General features: G+C 36.3%; 1 protein-coding gene across 1 annotated transcript in view; it reads left to right on the top strand.

Annotated features, from left to right (window-relative positions):
• Nucleotides 1–18,071, top strand: part of LOC133785279 (uncharacterized) — a 48,304-nt gene extending 30,233 nt beyond the window's left edge. The window contains exon 6 of the mRNA XM_062224530.1: nucleotides 18,068–18,071. Within this exon, the coding sequence (XP_062080514.1) occupies nucleotides 18,068–18,071 (4 nt within the window). The remainder of the gene's footprint in view (nucleotides 1–18,067) is intronic.
• Nucleotides 18,072–23,993: the final 5,922 nt, after the last annotated feature.

The following is a 23,993-nucleotide window of genomic DNA, read 5'->3' as shown; positions in this document are numbered from 1 at the left end:
AATGTTGCTCGTGTATAAAAGTTAAGCTTTTATACGACCAGCAGCATTCTGACAAAAATACTAAATCCTATGCGAACAGTGTGGAAAATGGATTAAAAAGCAGAAAGTGTTAAAAATTGAATTTTTACTTCAATTTTACGCCCTAAATTAATAATCCCGACTACCGAACTGATTCCTAACCCCAGCAAAGTGTTATTTTCCTACCATATTAAACGCAGATCAGCATACCCATTTACCCCAAAGCAATTTTTTCAAGAACTCAGAAACTCAGAATCTAAAATGGATTGCATGGCATCTCAACAACTGAAAAGTTCGAGAAACATACTTGTATAGAGGATGGAGTAGAGTTCTATGACGCTAACTCAATTTGGCTAGGGAGGAACTTTGTAAATCGTCAAAGACCGTCTGAGCTTCTGAAGATTTTGCGCCTTGTTCTTCGGTGTTCTCGAGGATAAAGGAAAAGCGTAAAAAGTGAAAAATGATTATGAGGGATTATTTATATTAGTCGAGGAGCAGTTACCAAGGTAATCATGAGGGGTAACTTTCCAAGGCATGGGTAAGTGCAACAGCTGTTAGACCACTTTTGGGAAACCGAAAAGACATGATTAGTTGCCTTTTTTTGAGAAGGCATGGACGACTCTGATAGATTTGATGGGGCATGCGAAAGGTCGGTCACCTAAGTTTATTTTATGCTGGTCGTAGTAATATAAACTTGGGGGGGGCAAATGTTTACCCAGAAATGGCTCCCAATGACGTGGCAAGATTTCTTACACGTGGTTCACTTGTGGCAGTTTCGAGTGAAGGGATCTTGTTCGACCATCGACCAGATAATTATTGATGCATCAAGTCTCTTGATTAGGTGCGACCAGTCTGGTCGCATACTCTCATTTACTTCCTTTGGGATACGAAATCTTGTAATAATTACATTTATAATGTTTCCTTTTATTACCTTGATATGATGATCTTAATTGTAATTAAGGCCCATCGGCCCGTGTAACCATCTTGAGCCTATAAATAAGAGGAGGAGGGCTCAAGGAAGGGACTGTTGGACTTTTGAACTCTTAATCTTTGTATTCAGAGAAAAAAGCATAGTTTGGTTATCCACCGAAATTGTATTCTTCCTAAGGCTTGTGAAACTCAAGAACCATAGTTCTTTGATCACATTAGTGGGATTCAATATCAATAAGAACACTAAGTGAACGTAGGTCATTACCATTTTATTGGGGCCGAACCACTATAAATCGTTTGTGTTATTTACTTTTCATTTGATTTTCTTCTTGTTTTCATCTCATTTCCTGTCGTTATTTTGACTCTGTGTCGTTTGCCAAATCAAGGATCAACACTTACATATATAGTGTGAGGTGGTAATTTTTATTCTATACGGTTTTGCTTTTTCTCTTATACAGGATTAAAACTTTTAATATTTCAAAAATATTATTTGACTTGATTTCTGTATAATATTCTCACGATAACACCTTCAAAATGTTTATCTTCCGTGACCGAAAAAATTAGTAGTGTGTCCTGCTTGTCCCCTCTTCTCCTTTTATATAATAAGGGTGTTTGTGCATGATGTCTGTATACAGAGATAAATATATAAAAAATAGAGACAGAAAGAGAAATAGAGCAAAATTGTCTAGCTAGGAAGGTTAATGATTTTTGTCATTTTATGACTGTGAAACCGCCTCACACCTAGCACTTGACACTAGTGTCATCTTTTCATCATATTTCTCACTCAAATAATAATATAAGTTAAAGTTGCATCATCTTTTTTTCAAAAGAGAGAGAAAGATGGGTGAAGTGTAATTTATATTTTTTTATTATAATAAAATAAAAGTTACAGAAAACTTTATCAGGTATTTATGAGGATTTGGCATGTGGATTTTTTTTACTTTATTAATTATTTTCTCTGATTTAATTATTGAATACATATCTTTTGTGTGGTATTATTATGATTATATAAAATATAAGAATATATTAGAGATGATCAATGTCTTATTGTCTTGGTTAGTTACCCTTTACTACTAACAAAATGCAAATAGAAATGTACGCATTAGGGGTACCTCTTATTGTTGTTATGTTATTTTTAGTAGGGATTTATATTGTTGCTTCTAAGTTTATGTTGTGTTGTTAGTCTGTTGTCTTAATGTTCTTGCTATCCATATTATTTTTGTGTTGTTTATTGTTATTCTACATTTATATTACTAAAATCGGTAGTAATTAATAATATGTAATATAAATTTTATTTATTTACTCATTACATTCACTTCTTTTTATATTAAAAAAAGCTAGCTTGATAAGATGAGTCATGATGATAAGTTCATATAAAGTGACATGTGGTCATGATGGGACACTATATCAATTTTCAATATTTTGAGAAGAGTCTTATAGCTAGTTTTTTATATTAATATTAACTATGCAATTAAAAGAAAAAATTATATTTGATGGTATTCGTAACACATTTACTCTCATTGTTCTTTCTTGTGCCCAACACCTCTCTCTTCATCTCTTTCTTTCTTTCTTTCTTTCTTCTTTCTCTTTGGATTTTCACAACAACAACACCATCAAATAACATTGTTGATTTTCTGGTCACCTTGTGACATCACATCTTTTATTTAAGATTAGACTATCATACTTCCAATATTTTTAAAAAAAAATGTGTTTGTAGTTATCGTTTGGTTGTTTTCTAGTTTTTAAGTTTGTTTTTGTTCATCTTTGAACTTTCTATCTCTAGCAGAGTTTGAGCTAATCATCAAAGATTTTATGGATATTATTTTATCTTTGTTGCCTGCATGTGTGTGAAAGACCATGAAATGTGTAATTTTTTTAAAGAAATAAATGGGGTTTGTGGGATTTGACCTCTTATCCAAAGATGAGAAGAAAGTATGATTATGAATTCTATGTTTTTATTTTATTGTGAAGAAAATGCGCCACATTGTGTTACATACCCTATTGATTATTGAATTTTTTTATGGCTATTTTTTCAAATTTGTAATGCTGAATGATTTATTTTAGTATCTGTTTTGTTGTTTTTCAATTCTGTTCTATTGTGTTGTTTGTTAGCTGTCTTACTGTTGTTATCCAGATTATTTTTATGTCGTTCAATATTTTTTTTCAATTGTTATTTTATTTTATTTTCTTTTATTTTTTGTTGCTTTAATGTTTATGTGTGTTACTTTTTGAGGATGTTGTTGACGGGGAGGGGAGAGTAGTGGCGAACAAGATTTTGAAGTTAAAGAAGAGGAGTATTTTGTTATTGAACAATTGTTGTTTATTACTTTTTGGTTCATTGTTATTCAATTTTTTTAATTAATTGTTTTAATGTTGCAGTTGAGATGCGATGATATTGATGTTCCTAAGTCAGATGTTGTTTTTATATATATTTTATTCCACTTTTTTTTTTATTTCTATTTCTTATATTCTTTCTACTTATTTTCCTACCACTCTCTCTCCATTTGTTTCTTTTATATGATTACACGTTACCCTCTATTATTATTATTATTATTATTATTATTATTATTATTATAAAGTGCATGTTTGTGACACTTGGAGGTTGGAGCACCACACTCGATGATATACTGTCCATTCTCTCTCTTTTTTCATTTATTGTGCCCAACACCTCTCTCTCCATCTCTTTCTTTCATTTCTTCTTGTTCTTCTTCAAATTTTTAAGACAATGTTGTATTGTTGTTCATTTGTGTGTTGATCTTGCATTGTCTGTAAATGGTGTATGCTAGGATCACTGACAATAACGTCAACACAACATGCCAACAACCTGACAACAACAATGTTTTAAATTGAAAGTAGAAAATACTCTCCTTGTTCTCATTATATTACTCAAAATTTTAATTTAGTGTTTTCCCTTTCAGATATTCGAAAATAACCAGAAAGAAACCAGACATCAACAAAATTTGATGAATAAATTAGACCATCAAAAAATTTCACTCGATTTGATTTTTTTTTTGGTTGTTGCCTTGAGAACTTGTTGTGGTTTTAGGTATTGTTGCTTTTGCAAAGCTTGATTGGCGGCATCCATGGATATTTTTCATTGCTTTGAGGTTCTTTGCCATGGGTGATCAGCAAAGGAGAAGCTCCCTATTCACTACCAGACAATTTTTGTTATTTTATTTTTGGGTTTCGATTGCTTACCTATTTTTGTCTGACCAATTTTTCTAGGATTGAATGGTGGTTTTCTGTTTTTTGCATGTAGATTTTGCTATTGTTGCTGTCAGATCTAGATTGCTAGCAGCTATGGTCTAGGATTGAATGGTGGTTTTCTGTTTTTTGCATGTAGATTTTGCTATTGTTGCTGTCAGATCTAGATTGCTAGCATCTATGGTGTTTTGACGTTGTTGTGTGATCGGTGTAGTGGGATGCAGGAGAAGGAGAAGCACACTCTGCCTGAGAGAGAAAAATTGTTACTGTATTTATGTAAATAAAAATTTGGTACGGTATAATTAGATTTTGGTTATAATAGAAATTTTCCGTATATAAAACTTGTTTATGAAAAATAGATAAAAAAAGATGTAGTGTTACTTGAATTGATGTTTAAATATTAGGGAAAATTTTCATTATAAAACTCAAATTGTTGAAATTATTAATGTGTGTATTGATGAGTTTAATAAAATTTATAATTCGTATAATTTAGATAATTATTAGAATTTTTTTTGTCAAGTTTGAGATACGACAATATTTTATAAAGTTATTATTCATAATGACATTGATGAGTAAAGATGGTATAAGTTTGAACTTTATAGTCTACAATTATTTACTCTTTTTTTTAAATATCATAAGTTGATAATTTTGAACTTTAAATCAACACAACTCGCCCAAAAAACCGCATAAATTTGCCCATAAAAAATCCGCCCAAACATCATACTTGTTGGGCAGTTATGAGTTGCATTTTGCTAAAATTGCCAAATAAAAAAACTGCACAAATTGCCCAAAATCTGCCTAATCCGCCTGCTGTGCACCCCTAGACATTAGTATCAAAGTGTGTATTATTTTTTTATCATTATTACTATTGGGTGTTTCTATGGTAGGGGCTAGAAAAAGAGTCCCACCGGTGGGGCTCTTTTGTGTTCTCGACCAATGAACAGTTTTCGGCGTGATTTTTTTTATGACAGTGTATATTGTAGTTATTTAGAGCATCCTGCAAATTTTCAGAATATTCTGAAAAATTTACAGTTTTGAAAACTAAGTTCAAACATGTTTTCCACTCGCATAAAAAATTAGTAACGCATGCAACAACTTGTTTTTAAACTAGTTTTCGACACTTTAAATTATTTAGAATTTTTCAAAAATTTGCATAATGTTCTAAATAACTACAATATACATGGTCATAAAAAAATCGCGCTGAAAACTGTTCATGGGTCGGGAACACAAAAGAGCCCCCAACTCTTTTTCTAGCCCCTACCATAGAAATTCCCATTACTATTTTAGAGAAATTATTATTTTACTATCATTATTATTATTTTAGAAAAATTCTATGGTGTGGGCGTACTAAATGCCCGCACCAATGCGGGCATTTTTCCTCTAAATTTATTGGTTAAAAATGAAAGATGCGCCACAACGGGTGTATGCTAACACTTCTCATTATTCTAGGCTCCTCCCTTTCTTTTCAATCTTCCATGTTTCTTCACTCTTTCTTCTATGTTTCTTCACTGATCAAGAAAAACTCACAAAATAAAAATACAAAGCTGGTTCACCTCCCCACCCTTCTCCGTTCACATGCACCACCGCTTTCAGTGACACCCGTCTCACCTCTCTTAGGGAAAGCGTCCACCATGGCGGCGGAACACTACTGAGGAAAACAATACGGCAAGATCAAAAGGCCTATCATGCGGCTATTTTTTTTTACCATAGATCTCTGAACATATATAAGTTAGATTTATTGGATACATTGAAATTATAGTGTCCCAAACCACCAATATTGTGGCTTTAAGTGGCTTAGACATTTACAATTTTACCATAGTTGCCTAATTTTTTTTTTTGGTGGAATTCGATCGGATTTCGATCAGAGGAAGAAGATTAACATTTTTTTTTTGGAAAGTACACATTTCTTATTTGTCTAGAGGATTAGCTTTTTTTTTTCTAAGTGCATGTAGTTGATTCCATTTTAAGTACTGAAATTGCTTATTGAATATTATTTTATTTGGTATATGTGTGTTGGGAAGTTAAAAAATAGTTGCTAAACTTGAAAAAAATGAAGCAGAAAGAGTATGGTGATAATGACTTCTCTCTTCAACTCTTTCAAATGTGCATTAGTGAAAGGAAATAACCCAGAATTCCAAATAAAATATTTTGAACTCTATTATTTTCCCCCAATTACATAGAACTACTCTATTCATTCGGTAAATCATCAACTTATTAAAGGGTCAACTAAAAAACTTGCACTTAACAAAAAGAGACAATCTTTGGGAGTTTGATAGAAATAAAAGAAAAAACCTAGTTTTGGAATGGCTATCTAAGAATAGATGAATGCAAACTAGTAATAAAAGATGGAAAAAAAAACTGAAGTTGTTGCATAGCTAAATTCAATAGTACTCACGGGTTCAAGGAAATATTTTTTATTTTTCTTTTCTTTTTAAAAAAAAACTATATTAATTATATGTAGTGAGAATTACCAGACATCCCATCTTAATTTAAGATTGTGCAACCTTCAATTTTAACTAGTAATATTTATCAAAAATCAACTGTACTCGTACACTCGCACCAGAGATGGACCCTATTATTTTTTAATTATTTTAATAAAATGTATAGGGAAGTTCTCCAGTGACGCTACTTTAGTCCGTATAGGTGCAAATCTTTTTTCAACCTTAGATCATATATCCAACAGCTGCAATTGATTTGGTTAAAGTAAGTTTGGATGTATTGGAATATTATTTAAAGTTGCGAATACTTACTTTCAACCCACATGCTTTCTGGCGTCTACCTCATATTTGTCAGATAGTGAATTTGTAATGACCCAAAATGACTAATAAGGCTTAAGGGCCTTGATTAGTGTGCCGGGAGGGCACAATTGGAAGTTATGTGAATTAATGGTAAAAATGCATGATTATATGATAAGCATGCTTATATGATTATTTGGATAAATGTGATGCATGACTATGTGTACTAGTATGCATATAGGCCCTGATTAGGTTATAATGGCATATTCGTAATTTTGGCCTCTTGAGGGCATAAATATAATTAATGGCGATTAATTGTTGAGACCATATTATTATGTGGATATATTTGCAGCTTGTGACTCGAGGCGATCCTAGTGAGCGGTTTAGCGGAAAAGTCACGGCGGGGATTTATACCCAGCTCGGGGTGAGTCTGGGGGTATTTATGGGAATTTAGAGAATATATTGGAGGCTATTTTTTATTGAGGAAAATAATTGGTGATTAGTTAGGTGTTGGGATGTAAGCGGTAAATATTAGAAACATTCGAGAAATTAGCGGGGACTGGGAGCAATGACTAAAATGCCCTTAGAATGACTTAAAGGTTTAGGATTTATTGGGAGGGCAATATGGTCATTTGGTCTAATAAGAGGATAATTCATATTCAGCCTTTATGGACTTAGTGGAATGTTTAGAATGAAATACAACCTGAAAGAAACAGAAGGAGGCAATAAAGTAAGAGAAATAGAACACTTAACCTCTCCCTTTTTCACTCATTCGGTTCCCTCTTGCATCACCATCTCTTGTGGAATTTTGAAGCTTTAACTCATGAAAGCTTAGGCTGAAGCTTGGGGTTAGGATCTTTGGTGAAGCTAAAGGATTTAGCAGGAGTTAGTCACACAATTGAGGTAAGTTTCAAGGTTTTTCTTCAACATCTGGTTTTGGTGTTGAAATGGATTTCTGAGCTGAGTTTTAATGGGAATTCTAGGGAATTAAGGCTGAGGTTTTGAGGAGTGAAATCTAAGGAGGTGTGGAGGATAGCCTAAGGTCGAATTTCCCCATTGAAGGTAAGAAACTCTGGACTTGGTCACTTGAATTCTGGACTGTTATGGTTTCAGTTAAGTTTTTGAGCTTCAAGCTCAATCATGGCATTTTCTTCATTTTGGGGTGCGTGTGCTTAAGTTTTATATGATTTGGTCATTTGGGGTGAGTTATAGATGATGGTAGGCTTGATTTGGTGTTTGGTTGAAGCTTGGAAGGATTTTGTAGAGGTTTGGCTCGGGGAAAATCAAAGGAAGAAAACTAGAGTTCGGCTGTGCTGTGACTAGCGCTGTAGCGCTAGCCTTTGGAAACTACAACGCTAAGCCTAGTGGTCTGGGAGCTTTTTGGCTCTGATTTTGGCACTATAGCACCCTGCTTGTAGCATTGTAGTGCTACCCTGTCTCCAAAAGAGGATTTTTGCCCGGAGGCTCGGGGTTTGATTCCACCACCCCGTTTGGTGGAATTAGGGCTTCTTGAGGGCTCGGGATTGGTCCCGAGGCTAGGTTTTGGAATTGAAGTTTGGTATGGTTCTAATTTGTGGCTGTGACTAGGTGTATGCTAGGGCTCGGATGGGATAATACTTGAGGGTTGATTTCATTGAACAAAGCTAGCGGAATCAAAGGTAAGAAACTGCACCCGGTTATGTGTTAATGATGTGACTAAGAGCTCCCTATATCTGTATGATGTCATAGATGGTATTATGCCATTGGACATGTAATAAACGGCCTAAGAGTGCCGGAACAAATATTTGTGCACAGGGCACGGCTCGGCCATTGGTAGCTGAGGACAGCTTAATATTCACTGAGCTCGGTTTAAGCGGGCCGAAGTCAGTGGGATAAATAGGGGATGCGACCTAAGGGCATCGACCCTGATTAATATGTGAATTGATTATTAATGTTAATTGATGAGCTTGGTATGCGAAATGCCTGATTGTGTGAATATTATGGATTGTTGAGTATATAGCTATGCTTTATGGGTTGTTTAGCTGTTGATTTGTAAATTGATTGCTTAATGGCTATGCTCTATTATTTGTTTTCTTGCTGGGCCTTGGCTCACGGGTGCTACGTGGTGCAGGTAAAGGCAAGGGCAGAGTGGACCAATCCTAAGTTGGAGAGCTTTGGGGTTGAATGTACATAGTCAGCTGATCGGCCGCCACGGCCGAGGAGTGGTACAGGACAGGAAAAGCCTAAATGTCTGTTTTGCCCTTAGAATGGCTACTAGCTGTACTTTTATCCTGAAATTTTGTAAACTATCTTTTAAACATTATTACTTTTGGGATCCCATGTACAAAAAGATGTTTTATTATGGAAAATGTACTTTTGTGACCAAAATCTTTTAACCATAGTCCAATTATAGTTTCAGTAACACTTTTCTAACTAAATGACTTGATTAGCAAGTCTTGCACCTTTATAAACACACAGTGTAATGGTCTTGGCTACCCAGGGCGTTACAGAATTGGTTTTGGGAAATGTCATGTTCTAGGCATGATACCTTAGTAAATTTTTTTAATAGGCTAACATAAGTTACTATCCCAAATATATGACAATTTCAATTTTTTGGACAAAAATGCCTCTGGCATTCAAATACTCGTTTTCTTTCTCAGTCTGAACTCTCTCTCTCTCTCTCTCTCTAACATCTCTCATTCTATCACTCTCTCTCTCTCATTCTAATCTTGTAGATCTCAAAAAAATACCAAAATTTAAAAACAATTATTTGAAACGGACATTTAAGTGAAAAAATATGAACCTCCAAAGTTTTCGTCAAATTTTAATGCACAACATCGAAATTGCCTCGAAACACCATCGATTTTGCATCGAAACACCATCAAATTTGCATTGAAAAGCATCGTTTTGGCGAAAAATCAAGTTTCATGATTGCATCTCAAGAACATCGAAATCGCATTGATTTTGCATCGATGGTGTTTCGATGCTCTTTCAATGCAATCATGAAAACTTGATTTTTTTGGGCCAAAACGATGATTTTTCGATGCAAAATCGATGGTGTTTGATGCTCTTGCGATGCAATCAGGAAACTTGATTTTTGGCCCAAACGATGCTTTTTCGATGCAAAATTGATGGTGTCTCGATGCAAAATCGATGGTGTTTCGATGCTTTTGCGATGCAATCATGAAAACTTTTTTTTTTTAGCCAAAACGATGCTTTTTCGATGCAAAATCGATGCTTTTTCGATCGATATCGATGGTGTTTTCGATGAAATATCGATGGTGTTTTGATGCTTTTATAATGCAATCATGAAAACTTGATTTTTGGCCAAAACAATGCTTTTTCGATGCAATTTCGATGCTATACACTGAAATTTGACGAAAACTTTGAAGGTTCATATTTTTTCACTCAAATGTCCATTTCAATTTTTTTTTAATTTTGGTATTTTTTTGAGATCTACAAGATTAGAATGAGACAGATTGTGAAAGAGTGAGAGAATGAGAGACGTTAGAGAGAGAGAAAATGATTGTTTGAATGCTAAGGGTATTTTTGTCCAAAAAATTAAAATTGTCATATATTTGGGATAGTAACTTATGTTGGCATATTAAAAAATTTCACTAAGTTACTATGCATATAACATGAAATTTCCCTTGGTTTTTTGTTTAACATAATTTTTTTAGCTTTCTTTTTCCTTACCGAACAAAGCATCTGGGGGCATTTTTTCTATGAGAAAATTTGTGTTTTTAAATATTTTTTTTAGATCTTGTACTTTGTCTTCTCTCTCAACCCATCTCGCCATGGTTGAACTCAAGCAAAGGATCCTTATAACCAAATCGTCGTCGAATAACTCAAGAAGATCATCCAAATTCTCACCTGTGAAGGTATCCCGATGCTTCTTAATTGCCTCTACGAAGCCTTCGTCGACCCTAACCTTCCATCAAGAAAGAATCCATGAGGCTCCTCACCGTCATTTGTGCCACCCATGGTGATTCCACATTAACCCATGAGTTCGTTCAGGAGTTATATACGAGCACCAACACTTTCCAATATTATCTTAGGGAAAATTGTCTGGGAAATAAATTTGAATATATATAGGGATATTTGTGGCATAAGTACCCAAAGTTTTGGGTTTGTACCCGGCATAAACCCAATTTTTTTTAGTGGGGAAAGTACCCAAAGTCACTAAAAGAGTAATTCCGCCAGTTTCCATCCGTTTAGCTCCGTTTGGTGATGATTGGACTAACATGTGTTATATCCTTATTGGTCCAGCTCATAAATATTTTTAAAAAATTATTTTAAATAATTTTAAATATAAAATTAATTAAAAAATACATTTTAATTTAATAAAATTATATAAGAATAAATTTTTAAGAAAAATATTAAATCTGACTTAATTTAAAATCTTTAATAATTAAAAAAATTAAAATTAAATTAAACTAAAACAAACAAAAATAAAACTTCACTTTCCATCAACAACACTCAAACCATTAACCATCCAAAATTCTTCAAGAACACATTACAAAATACCCAAATCAAATACAAACCTAAAAAATTCAATTCCCAAATCAAATGTAAACCTAAAAATTTTGATACCAAAATACAACCTTGGTTCAATCAATTCCCAAATCAGCCAACAAATGAGTTCAATATCCAAATAAAATACAAACCCGTTACTCAGAAATAACACACATGTACATATATATAATTATTTATATATTGAAGGAGTCTTGTATGATCGTGTGAACTGTTCATTTTTAATTAATAATTTAATTGGTGGGATAGCATTTTGTGTTGGGGGGAGAGTGAGATAACACCACCTCAGAATTTAGAATCTACACAAAAATTAGATTGACAGAGACTAAAAAAAATTAAGAAATAACTTACAAACCCAAGTAGATGGATAGTCTTCTTCAACCTTGATGAAGCTTCAAATCCAATGCTTATACATGTTGCAAAACATTTTCCTTATACTCTATTTCCTAGACACCATGGATACTTGAGGCCTTTTCTAAGAGGAAATGAGGATTGAGATTGAACAAGCCTTAAACTCTCAAAGTCAAGCACTTTATTTGAGAGTTCTTGGAGAAACTAGAGATTTTTGGAGCTAGAGAGAGAGAGAGAGAGAGGGTAGAGAGAGATTGGAGAGAGTGATCAAATCTTCCAAAACACTATTTTGACTCTTATATAGAGTAGGCACCGTCATTAGATCTAACCAATAAGATTAGACTTGTAAAACACGTCATTAAGAGCATTTCACGTAATTTGTACGTACTATAGTAGGCGACGCGTATCCTGCATGCAGGTTATGTATCGCCTGATAAGAGATATGTCACCTACATGCAGGCGATGCATCACGTCTTAGCATTTTTTAAAACCCTATGCATCAAGCGATGCTACGCCTCTTAGGTGGCGACGCATCACTACCCTTTCTGCTTTTTGACAATTCCAAAGGTCCTAAAAATGCTCTAAATACTACCAAACTTTTTGGGAACCCTTATATACCTTCATACATCACTTTGGACCTAAAAACACATTTTAAAAGTGCCTACAATTGAAGCTCAAATTTTACATCTTCACTATGTGAAATTTACTAAGTGTTTATACCTTACTTATATTTTAACATTTATCTTTTGTATTTAACCAATCATAACATTTTGTATCCAGTGAAAAAGTTGATCATGAAAATATATATACGCAAGTGCACGTAATCGATTCAAGTAATATATATGATAAGTAGAGTATCGTTCCCACGAAGACTATCTTCCAAGTACCACTAATTGTTCTTTTAATTTCTATTTGGCAATAAAAAATTAGATGAATTTAATTTTAAATTATAAAATTAAACTAAGAACAAGAATCACTAATTAAAAGATTTAAATCAATATTAAAAAGACCTAGGGTGTTAATTTCATCAACTTTTCATTCTACTAATTTTATTAATCAATTCTAAATTTCTTTCTTCCTATTCTAATAGTAGGTTAACATAATTTGATTCCTATTCTTTTTCAATATATAAGATCTCAACCTATATGCAGGTTTTCTACATCTCTGTGATAAACTTAAACATATAGAAGACATTAAGCATGGAAACCTAATTACTACACAAGTCATACAAGTACTTTCGTCTAATATGCAACCTATGTCTATATAATGATAGCATATTCAATTCTCATCTTTCGAATTTTGAATCAAAATCATAAAAGCAAGCAAATATTGATCAAGTATTCACTAGCATTAAACACACATTATATAGATTAGAGTAGAGAAGAAAAATCAATAGAACATCATAACTAAATTAGATAGAAATCCAAGTGACTATATTAAACCATAGATAAAATTTGTTTAGTTCATATCAGACATGACTAAATCAACAAAATAATAATTCAAAAACATAAGATTCACAAACTTAAAGAAGAAAGAAAAATATAAAAATGCAAAATAACTATCCTAAGAATCAAAATTAGTCTCTAAAAACGTAATTAAAAACTGAACTAATGACTTAATTAAACCCTAAATACAAATTTGTAGTAGAAAAACTACAATAGCTGTGTTTTTCACATGGGGATTGCGACTTGGCCTTCTCTGGGTCGCGGCCCGTGTCTATTTTTTAGCCTTTCTGATTCCGTGTAAATCCTCAGGCACCACGACTCAAAAATCATCAAGTCGCGGCCCGTGTCCATTTTTCCCCCTTTGATGAGCCTCTGATTTCCTCTTGAGTCGCGACTTGTAAGTCCAAGTCACGACACTAATTGCCTCCAGCAACCATGCGTCTCTGACTTCGCCTTGAGTCGCGACTTATAAGCCCAAGTCTCGGCTCTAATTCCATTTTTTCTCAAATTACTTCTTTCAATCCGTCTCTTCATCCAAAACTGACTTTCAATCGTCCTTTGCATCATTTTGAGTCCAACAACTGCCAAAAGCATCGTTTCCCCACCATTTTCACTTCTTTTTACATTTTTCTCATGATTCACCACACCAACCTACAACAAAGACAAACAAAAGCGTACTCTTGCACAAAACACACATAAAGACTCAAGATTTCCACAAAAACACATTCTAAAATGACACTAAAATGAAGTTATCAAAAGTCTTTTCCCCTACTTGAATCCATTAGGGTCTGTTTAGTATACATGATTGGATTGACTACGCTGGAAATGATTAGACTGGATTGGATTAGATAAATTATGTTGACTTCAATACTGTGTTTGGTAATGTACTGGATTGGACTATGTTATAAAAAAAAAAGAATTTTTAAAAATTCAATTAATTTTATAAATTTAAAATAAATATTTTAAGTAAAAATTGATTGAATTATTTAAAATAATAATATTATAAATTTAAAATTATTTGTTACAAATATTATATATAAAAATAAAAAAGAATACAATATGATATATATACCATAGTAAAGTAATATATATATATATATATATTAGATACAAGCAACGTGCAATGCATATTTGCTTAGCTTTATTTATAGAATTTATTAATTATATTTATTAAATTTGTATCATTGTCATATAAATTTTAAATAAATAAATAATATTATATATAAAAGAATGACATAAACATATTAAATAAAAAATTAATCCAAAACATTGTTTATGATTTTTTAAATATATAAATATAATATGATAATATTTTTAAACATTAATGATAATTTTTTAATAAAAATTAAGATAATGTATTATATATTATTATTATAATGATATTTTATAATATTTAATTATATATTAATATAAATATTAAATACCTACTTTTGTATTAAATATTATTATAATAATAATATTTTATAATATTTGAATTCATATTAATATAATTATTAACAAATTAGGATTATATATATTGACGCGATTTTTCGCCAACAGTGTATTAAGAAATAATAAGGGCAGATTAGTGCTTAATGGTAAACCATAAAGAAAATAACAAGAATTCACTCAAGAACCCAGAACTTTTACGTGGTTCAATGGTTAAAATCCACCTAGTCCACGAGTCACTATTATTACTATTTCTCTCACTATTTTGGCAAAGTTTCGGTATTACAGAATTATCTCTTTTTTCTTGTCCAACATTCCCAGTATTTATAGGAGAATTTCGTGGACAGGTTTGGGTAACCGCATGAGTCAATCATGCATTTACATAATGTCTATATTCAATACAAATAATTCCCATTTATATGGGGATATGATTTTATAATAGAATAAATATGTCCCTGCTATCTCGGATAATAAATATGACAGCCTAGTCATAAATAAACGTATAAACATATCCTGAGTCTTTGGGGATCCCAGAATATGCATTATAGTTGAATCGTCACAAGCTGGATATCTCCTCCAAACTCGTGCTTCGACAGTTATCTGATTTCGAGCACGTGCTTGACAACCATTGTGTTCTTAGTTCGTGATAAACTCAAGACGCCTAACACCATGTCTAATATTTATGAATCCCAAGCTGTCCACATGAATAATAAGCAGAAATTCTACTTGGTTATTTTTCCGTGTATTTATCTTACAGCTGTACCCGAGCTGAGTGAATGAAGTCCTGCTAAAATTAGGGTACAACATTTGCCCCCAAACTCCTTCTCATGTATGATGTCGTCATTTTCTGACGTACACAGTAGGGGCTTTTAGACTCCTGTTACATAAAACCATGTCTGCCTACTACTCAAGTACTGGACACGTGGTCTACTGCAATTAGCGTCTGTTTGGGTTTCAAGGACTGCAATAATTGTCTTATCAACTTTTTGCCGCCATCTAGTCTATTTAATCTTGCCCCTTGGATCTCGAAATACCCCAATTGGATTGCCTAGATTAATTTTTGTAGTTTACGTATAAATAGGGTGATTAGATTTCAAACCTCACCACCTTTGCATTTGAAAATTTCCCATTTCTAAACTCTCAAGCTTCCCTTCTTCCCTAGAATCCCCAAAACTGTTCATCGTGCCCAGTCATTCAGAAGCTTTCCAGGAGCTTTTCGTGATCCGAATCTACATTCTTCGATCATCGAACACATCACCTATAAGTATCTCATCCCTTGGTTTGGAAAATTTCTTTCCTTTTTTTTATCCAATGAGATTTTGTTCTTAACAATGTTCGTCCACAACATTCATTGTAATCCCGCTAGCCTATTTCTAAATATTTATAGGGAATAGGTTTTGATTTAGGCTTAATGGATGAATCCAAACATGTTTTAGAATTAAGACGTTCATAAAACTGGGGAAATTTCTAGGTAAATCTGGGTAACCCTAATGGTAAATTGGGTTAAAGGATACCCACTCGGGTTAAAGAAACTGAAAGATCTTTAGGTTTAATGCTAGGCAGCTTAAGGGTTACACTTCCTTGAGTGGTTTCACACTAAACCACTTTCCAAGGGAAAGTAGTGGGTTTGACATTTCTGATACGCGGATCCCGAAGTATCTGGGGATTGTTAGGAAACCGAAGCGCGTAGCTTTGGATATCGCGTGGCACCACGCGATGGGTTTCAACTAACTTTAGCTCGCATAATGAGAATAACCTGTTTCATCCTTCGTATCCCCGCGATATAGTTATAGATCATCTTAGGTCGCCTACTAACTAGGTCACTTTGTCGTCAGGCGATCTGATCGCATCTCCCAAGAAGAAATCCGCGAGATCATCTACCCAATGCAAAGAAAAAGGGAAGCAGGTCACCCCTGACTCTCCTATTCCGCACTTCGGTCTGGTTGTGGAGAAAAAAGTTCTTGTCGACCCCAACGCGTTCTTCGAAGCCGAGCACATAGTCTCGAAAATCAAGACTCAAGGGAAGGTGAATAAAATTTTGTTGAGTCACAACATCGAGAAGGGAACTGGCAATCTCCTAGCCTGACCTGCGTTCGAAGGGGAACAGAGCTGTTCCCCTTTCCAAGACGACTACGCAGCCTGGAGCGATGACCATCTGAAGGTTGGGGCCTTGCTTCTCCTAGACCAATACTTCGTAGACTTTTTAAACTATGTAAAACTGGATCCTTTCTAGCTCCCCCCAAATTCATACAGACTTTTTGCGGGGTTGAAATATATGTTCTTGAGGCACGAGTGGGAGGTCCCTTTTCCAGCAGATATTTTGCTCTTTTTCTGTCTCAAAGCAAGCCCCAACCAGAGAGGACGCGGTGACGGGTTTTACTACCTCACGCAATTTCCTAACTCCTCCTCCGTCATCGATCTTCCCAGCCATCCAAACGACTATAAAGATTTATTCTTTATATCGAATTGCTTCAAGAATTACGAACACCGATACTTCAATCGTCCTCGTAAGTCTTCTACCTTTGCAAACTCAGCCCATGAATTTATATCAATATATATTTTTAACACGTCCTGATTGAGTTTTTTTTTCATGCAGCCATATTTTCCAGGACGGAAAAATCGGTGACCCTTGGGGGTTAGTATGAGAAATTGTCCAAACTTTCCCCCGGGGAAAAAGATTATCGTCAGGTTGTGAATGACATCATGATGCTGGCCTGTAAGCTGATCAGTGAGGGTCAGACACCGAGGTTCCCTCTTCACAAAAGGCCCTGCCAACCACTGATGACACCGATGAAGAGGAGGCCGAGGTGCCTCTCATTCGGAAAATACGGGCTCCTAAAGCTGATCAGCGACCTGATCCTGACTGGGTTGCTTCTGGGGCAGCAGCCAGCCCCTTTGGCCAAGGTAACCCATACCCTTCTAGGGAGTTAGACTGAGCTGCTGCTAACTTTAGGTTAATGCATTTTAACCCCAACCAGCTAGTTAGTCGCCAACCCACTGACCAGGACCTAAATGTAACTCTCCTTCAATGTGTAGATCGTTTAGTAGTACGTTACGACCATAGTTATCCCACTCACACCATTGTAGTTGAAAACACAACGAACTTTATGTCTTCTATTTTTGAAGAGTACAGAACCAACCTTAGGATCTGGCCTTCTCTGCTTCAGGAAGCATTTGCTCCTGGGTTTAGACAGTATGTAGATGAATCCAGCCCCGAGGAGGGACCTGAGCCCACTAGGACCTTAGAGATTATATCCTTAGATTCTCCCTCCCCTCCATTAATCCCAGGGCCGAAGGTCATGCTTAGCCTGGCTCATACATCCGAGCTGGTGATTATAGATTCCTCCCCCAGCCCAGAAGTTAGGATCTTTATTTTCCCCATTTTCTTTCTTTTTACATCTTTGAGATGTTTCTTTTATGAATAAAATCTTTTGTTCTTTTCAGGTGAAGAGATGGAATCAACATGAGCCCCTGACCTGAGGACTGTCTTTCATGCTAAAAAGGCCGGCACGAGCCCCGTCGTGAAGAGGCCCAGGGTGGCGAAGAAGGCCACCCCTACAACGGGGAATACTTCGAAATCCCCTACTAAGGGTAAGGACGTGAGCTCATCTCGAGAACCAACTCCGATGACCTCTGTCACTGTTAGGTAGGTTCCCCCTCCCCCACCTCGACTAATGCCTCCTCCTCAAGTAATACAAGCCAATGCCCCCACCGTCTGAATACCGGTTGATCCTCAGGATCTGGAAAAGATCCCTAAAGCCTTTTGGGGTATTTTATATGAGACATCGACTCATATGGTGAACCACACCTATAAAGCCAGTGTGAGGTACCTGATAACCATAGAGGAGCGCAACTCGGAGAATGTCTTCGAGTCTGCCATGGGGATGAACCTCACTGTGAGTTCTTCTCCCATATCTAGTGATGAATTTATTTTACTATGTTCTTCATCTTATATTTTTGACTTGTTTTGTTATTTTGTAGTCCCTCCTGGCCCAATACCGAAGCATAACTCATGCGAGGGCCAGAAATGAAGAGCTCCTGGCTGAGCTGGACGCTACCAAAGTTGCCTTGACTGTTGCTCAGGAAAACGAACATTCTGCAAAAGCTGCCTTGGAAATTGCTCAGAAGAATGAGCAAGCTGCAAAGACCGCATTGTCCGCCTCCCAAGCTTAGGTCGCAGAGGCGAACTTTCGTGCTGACCAGGTTCAGGCAGAGAATGGAAAGCTCAAGGCGAAGCCACTCGAGGCCGAAGCTAAAGCCAGGGAGGAAGTGGCTCTATCATCATCATCAACCATGGAGGAAATGCTCTACCATTGCTGGGATTTCAACTAGGATGAGAACTTCTCCTTTATGGAGCCCGGGCTGTGGGATCAATACCTTGCAAAATTCAAGGCTTGGCTTTTCCAAGAACCCTCGGAAACTGGTGAGGCTTCCGGAGCAGTGGAGGGAGATGGCGAGGAGGTCACTTCTGCGGGGCGAGCCGACGGGGCCCAATGACCTCTTTTATGATTTTCTTTGTAATTTCCTAGCAATCTTTTGGTATTAAACAATTGTCTTCAGGCTTAGCTCAAGGTTATTTCTCCTCGAAATGACAATTTTATTTCAATATATATCTAACTTGTGGTCTATTTGTATTTCCTTTATTATCTTCTCATGCTTATGAATCCTTAGACTCTTGTACATTCGGGATTTTAGGAATCGACTTTTAGATCGAGATAGATTTTATCAAAATTGGTTATGTCCAAGTTTTTGTTCACCTATTTCCGTCACACCTGTTAAGAATCAGGCCTCGAACCTGGCTACATCCAGGGTTTTAGATGATTTAAACTTAGTTCGCGCTAGGTTTATTGAAAACTCGAGCTTTTCCAAGCTTCTAAGTTTTCAGACCTGGTTACATCTAGGGTTTTAGATTATTTAAACTTAGTTCGCGCTAGGTTTATTGAAAACTTGTGCTTTTACAAAGCCGTTGAATAATCAATTTTTCCAAGCTTCTAAGTTGTTTGACCTGCTTATATCAAAGGTTTTAGAGGATTTAAACTTAGTTCACGCTAGGTTAATTGAAAAGTCGAGCTTTAAAAAGTCGTTGAATAATCAATTTTTCCAAGCTTCTATGTTTTTTAATCTTTTCCGAGTAGGCTTAATTTTTCCAACCTCAGTTATGTGCCCGCCAAGTAACCAGAATGTATAAACTTTCTTGGTTGCTTTTACAAATATGAGAACACGAGCTTGCAATAACAACACTAAGAAATAGTTATTTAACAATCCATCTATTATATAATCAAAATGACTTTTATAAATAAGCCTTACATTGATGGTGGTACTATTGATAATACTTTTTCAAATGCAGAGCATTCCAGGTTCGTGGGACTACTTCCCCATTCAATCGAGCTATCTTGAAAGTTCCCTCACGTAGGAATTCCACAACCTGGTACGGTCCCTCCTAGTTTGGGCATAATACACCATCCTTGGGGTCTTTATTTGCCAAAAAGACCCTTCGGAGAACTAGGTCGCCCAATCCAAATCTGCCCCCCTTAACTTTAGAATTGAAATAACAAGTGATTTTTTGTTGATATTGGGCGAGCTGTAACTGCGATTCTTCTCATTTTTCTTCAATCAGATCGAGAGATGTGTTAAGTAGCCCATCATTCTATTCTTGATTAAATGTCCTTTTCCTGTGAATAGCTACCATGTCTTAGACTGAAAGCATGGCCTCACTTCCAAAAGTTAAAGAAAAAGGAGTATGCCCAGTGGAGGTCCTGTGAGAAGTTCGGTAGGCCCAAAGTACTTGCAGGAGCTATTCGGGCCATAGTCCTTTGGCTTCGTCTAACCTCTTCTTTAGGCTTTCCTTAAGGGTTTTGTTTACAGCCTCGACCTGCCCGTTGGCTTGTGGGTATGCTACCGATGAGAAACTGTTCGTGATGCCATATTTTTCACAGAAGTCAGTGAAGAGATCACTGTCGAATTGTGTCCCGTTGTCTGACACAATTTTCTTAGGAAGTCCAAATCAACATACAATATTCTTCACCATGAAGTCTAGGACTCTTTTTGATGTGATGGTTGCCAGAGGTTAGGCTTCTTCCCACTTCGTGAAGTAATCGATCGCCACCACTACATATCGAACTCCTCCCTTTACCATAGGCAGGGAACCTATTAGATCGATTCCCCACGTTGCAAATGGCCACGGGGATGAAATCATCGTTAGCTCGACTGGATCAACTCGGGCAACTATGGTGAAACACTGGCATTTTTCACACTTCTGAGCATACGAGATCAAGTCTTTCGTTAAAGTGGGCCAAAAATAGCCCTGTCTTAGTATCTTTAGTGCCAGGTTTTGCCCCCCAACATGATCCCCACAAAATCCTTCGTGTATTTCTTGTAAAATGGTTTTGGCTTCCTCGGGAAGAACGCATCGCAGGAAAGGTAAAGAATGACCACGCTGATATAGAGTTCCTGTAACGCCCCAACTCCAGGGATCGTTACGGTGCACATTGCAAACAGTGCTAAATTCGCTAATCGAGTCATTTGGCCATAAACGTGTAACTAAGTATGATTAGCGGTTTAGGGATTAAAAATTTCGGTTAAGATATAACGTTTCACTAGAACGTTTACTGTATACATTGGGCTCCCAAAAATATAATTTAAAGGTTTATTACAAGAAAATATTTACAACCAGCCGATCTAAGCGGCAAAACGGAGTTTAATCCTAGTTCCTCTCCTTCAAACCTCGGCCATGGCGGACGAGCAGCTGCATATGTACACATCGTCACCTAAGCTCTCTAACTCAAGGATGGTCCAGCTTTCGTTTGCCTTTACCTGCACCACATAGCACCCGTGAGCCGAAGCCCAGCAAGAAAACTCAATATGCTCATGAACAATCATATCATGATATCAAATCATATCTGGCATGCCTAGCAAACATAACTTTATTCAAGCATGCAAATGAATTCAAACAATGCTGGGGTATCCAGGATAAGAAATCCTGCCCTTCTGATTGGATGACTATCAAGTCAATCCTAATCAGATGAGTGTCTCGACACTTGAGGTTCTGGTAAACCATATTGAGTGACCAACAAGCAAGTCACTACGGGGCTCAGTACCCAAAGCCATGCATATGATGATCAAAATGATCATACAGAGATTATAGCTCTGAACATATGAGTGAATATCACTTTGAGGTTCTGTTAAACCATAATGAGTGACTGACAAGCATGTCACTATGGGGCTCGGTGCCCATAGCCGTGTAACGAAACCGTTACCTGGGCTTTCCTGCAATGGCTCTAATCAGATGAGTGACTGATGGGTAAGTCACTAGTTTTAACAGATGAGTGACTGATGGGTAAGTCACACAAGCGCTTTTAGTTTTCATCGAACTTGAGGTCGGTCCGGCATTAACGCTCTTCTGAGTCATTTAATGCAGATGTCGATTAGATCTAATCTTTATTGGCTTGCCTTGAACATGCTAAGGTCGTCTTGACTTATGAGTCAGCACTGTGTGACCAGTGCCCAGTACCACTGCCGAACCTGACTAATGAGTCACAGCTTCACAGTTGATACTGACACCTTTGCCAATTCTGACTGATGAGTCAATGCCATGCACAAGTAAGCAATGCTACCAAACATATGTCATATGTCGTATATTCAAACGTAGGGCATTCAACATGCTTATTTAACAATTGCTAGCACAATTATGATCATGCACAAACATAGAGACTCAAGCTCTGATCAATCTCATAGTTAATATTCATGGCATGCCCTAATCACATGTTTCTCGTGCATCACATGCTTCACACTTAATCATCCAGCATGCCTCATTAATAACCATATGCAAATGAGCAAGATTTCTAAGCATTCAATATGCTATCAATGTTTACATTTAAACATCCAACATGCATCAAGAATAACCATGCATGTCACATATGGGGTGCAGTTTTCTTACCTTTGGTCCAAGCACGGGTGACCAATAAACGAGCCACAAGCACGATCCCGATTCCAAGCCTCTAGTGATAACCTAGTCACAACCACAAATGGTGATCCAATGAGTTCAAGTTCTAAAACCAATCCCAAAACCAAAACCTAGCCTTCAAGACATCAAATCCCACCAATCTGGGTAATAGGAATGATCCCGAGGCCTAAAACCAAGTTCCCGAGGTCAAAACACTCAAACGGGCTCAAAACCAACCAAGGGCTGCGGCCCTAGAACCTTGACTCGCGGCCCCCAGCCACTCCAGGAGCAAGGGCCGCGGCGCCCAGCAAGGCCAACAAGCCCCCACCAGCTTCATCAAACCAGGGCCGCGACGCCCAAGAATAGGACCGCGGCCCAACTTCAGGCCAGCCATTTTTCTCCGTTTTCAACCCTTTAAAACCTCCCAAAAACATACCTAAACACCCCCAAATCCAAAAATCAAAGTTCCCAAACATCCCCATGATCCAAAACCCATAAAACCCAAGCTTCAAATCTAACAAAAACTCATCAAAACACAAAATCCAATTCAAGCTTAAAAACTATAAAAACTTAAAACTTGAATTACCTCCAATTGAGTTGTTTCCAACTAAATCTTCGGGCTAAAAAGCTTCTAATCTTCCCTAGGATCGCTATGCCTCAATCCTCGCTTAAATCCGAGTCCTAGAACTCAAGTTACCTTCAAAAACACGACCGGGAGACGAAAAGGAAACTTAGAGGGAGAGAGAACGTACAGAACATTCTTTTATTCTTTTAAAAGGTTACTTCAAGCTTAAGTAGCCTCAACCAAATCCTAACGTTCGGGGTCCTGAAAACACCCCCGGGAACATTATAATCAAAACCTCCAGAATTTCCCCCTGATCTTACTAACTCCAAGTTTATCACCAAATACTAATTCCCATTTCCCAATAACCTGGTAATGCTTTAAGTACCCCTTGACTTACGCCAAGTTAAGCTTAAATCTCATTGTGAATTTCCCACTAGCTTACCTCCTAGGATCGTCTTGTTCTGAGTAACCCTAGCATAACCAAACAATAATAAAGCACCACACACATTTCACATATATGCCAAATATGCCCGAAATGGCCAAAATATGAAAATCACCAAATTACTCAAAAATGAGTTCACATGCATATTTAATACACCTAAACATGCATATTATCATTTAATAACACAATAAATCAACTATGACCCTCCCGACCTCCTAATAAAGGTCCTAAACCTTATTAGGAAATTTGGGCCATTACAGTTCCATATACTATTATGTATCAGGGAGCTTGATAGAGTATTTTTCTTGCGTCTTTTCTATCGTCAAGTAAATTTTATATTGCGAGGTACTCCATTATGGGAGTCATCCAGGTCGGTCTTATATCGATCATTCTGGCCTCCATCATTTCTCCTGTCACTCTC

The sequence above is a fragment of the Humulus lupulus genome, chromosome 6 (genome assembly GCF_963169125.1).
Source record: "Humulus lupulus chromosome 6, drHumLupu1.1, whole genome shotgun sequence".
Classification (NCBI taxonomy): domain Eukaryota; kingdom Viridiplantae; phylum Streptophyta; class Magnoliopsida; order Rosales; family Cannabaceae; genus Humulus; species Humulus lupulus.
This window is presented reverse-complemented; position numbering and strand designations above follow the sequence as displayed.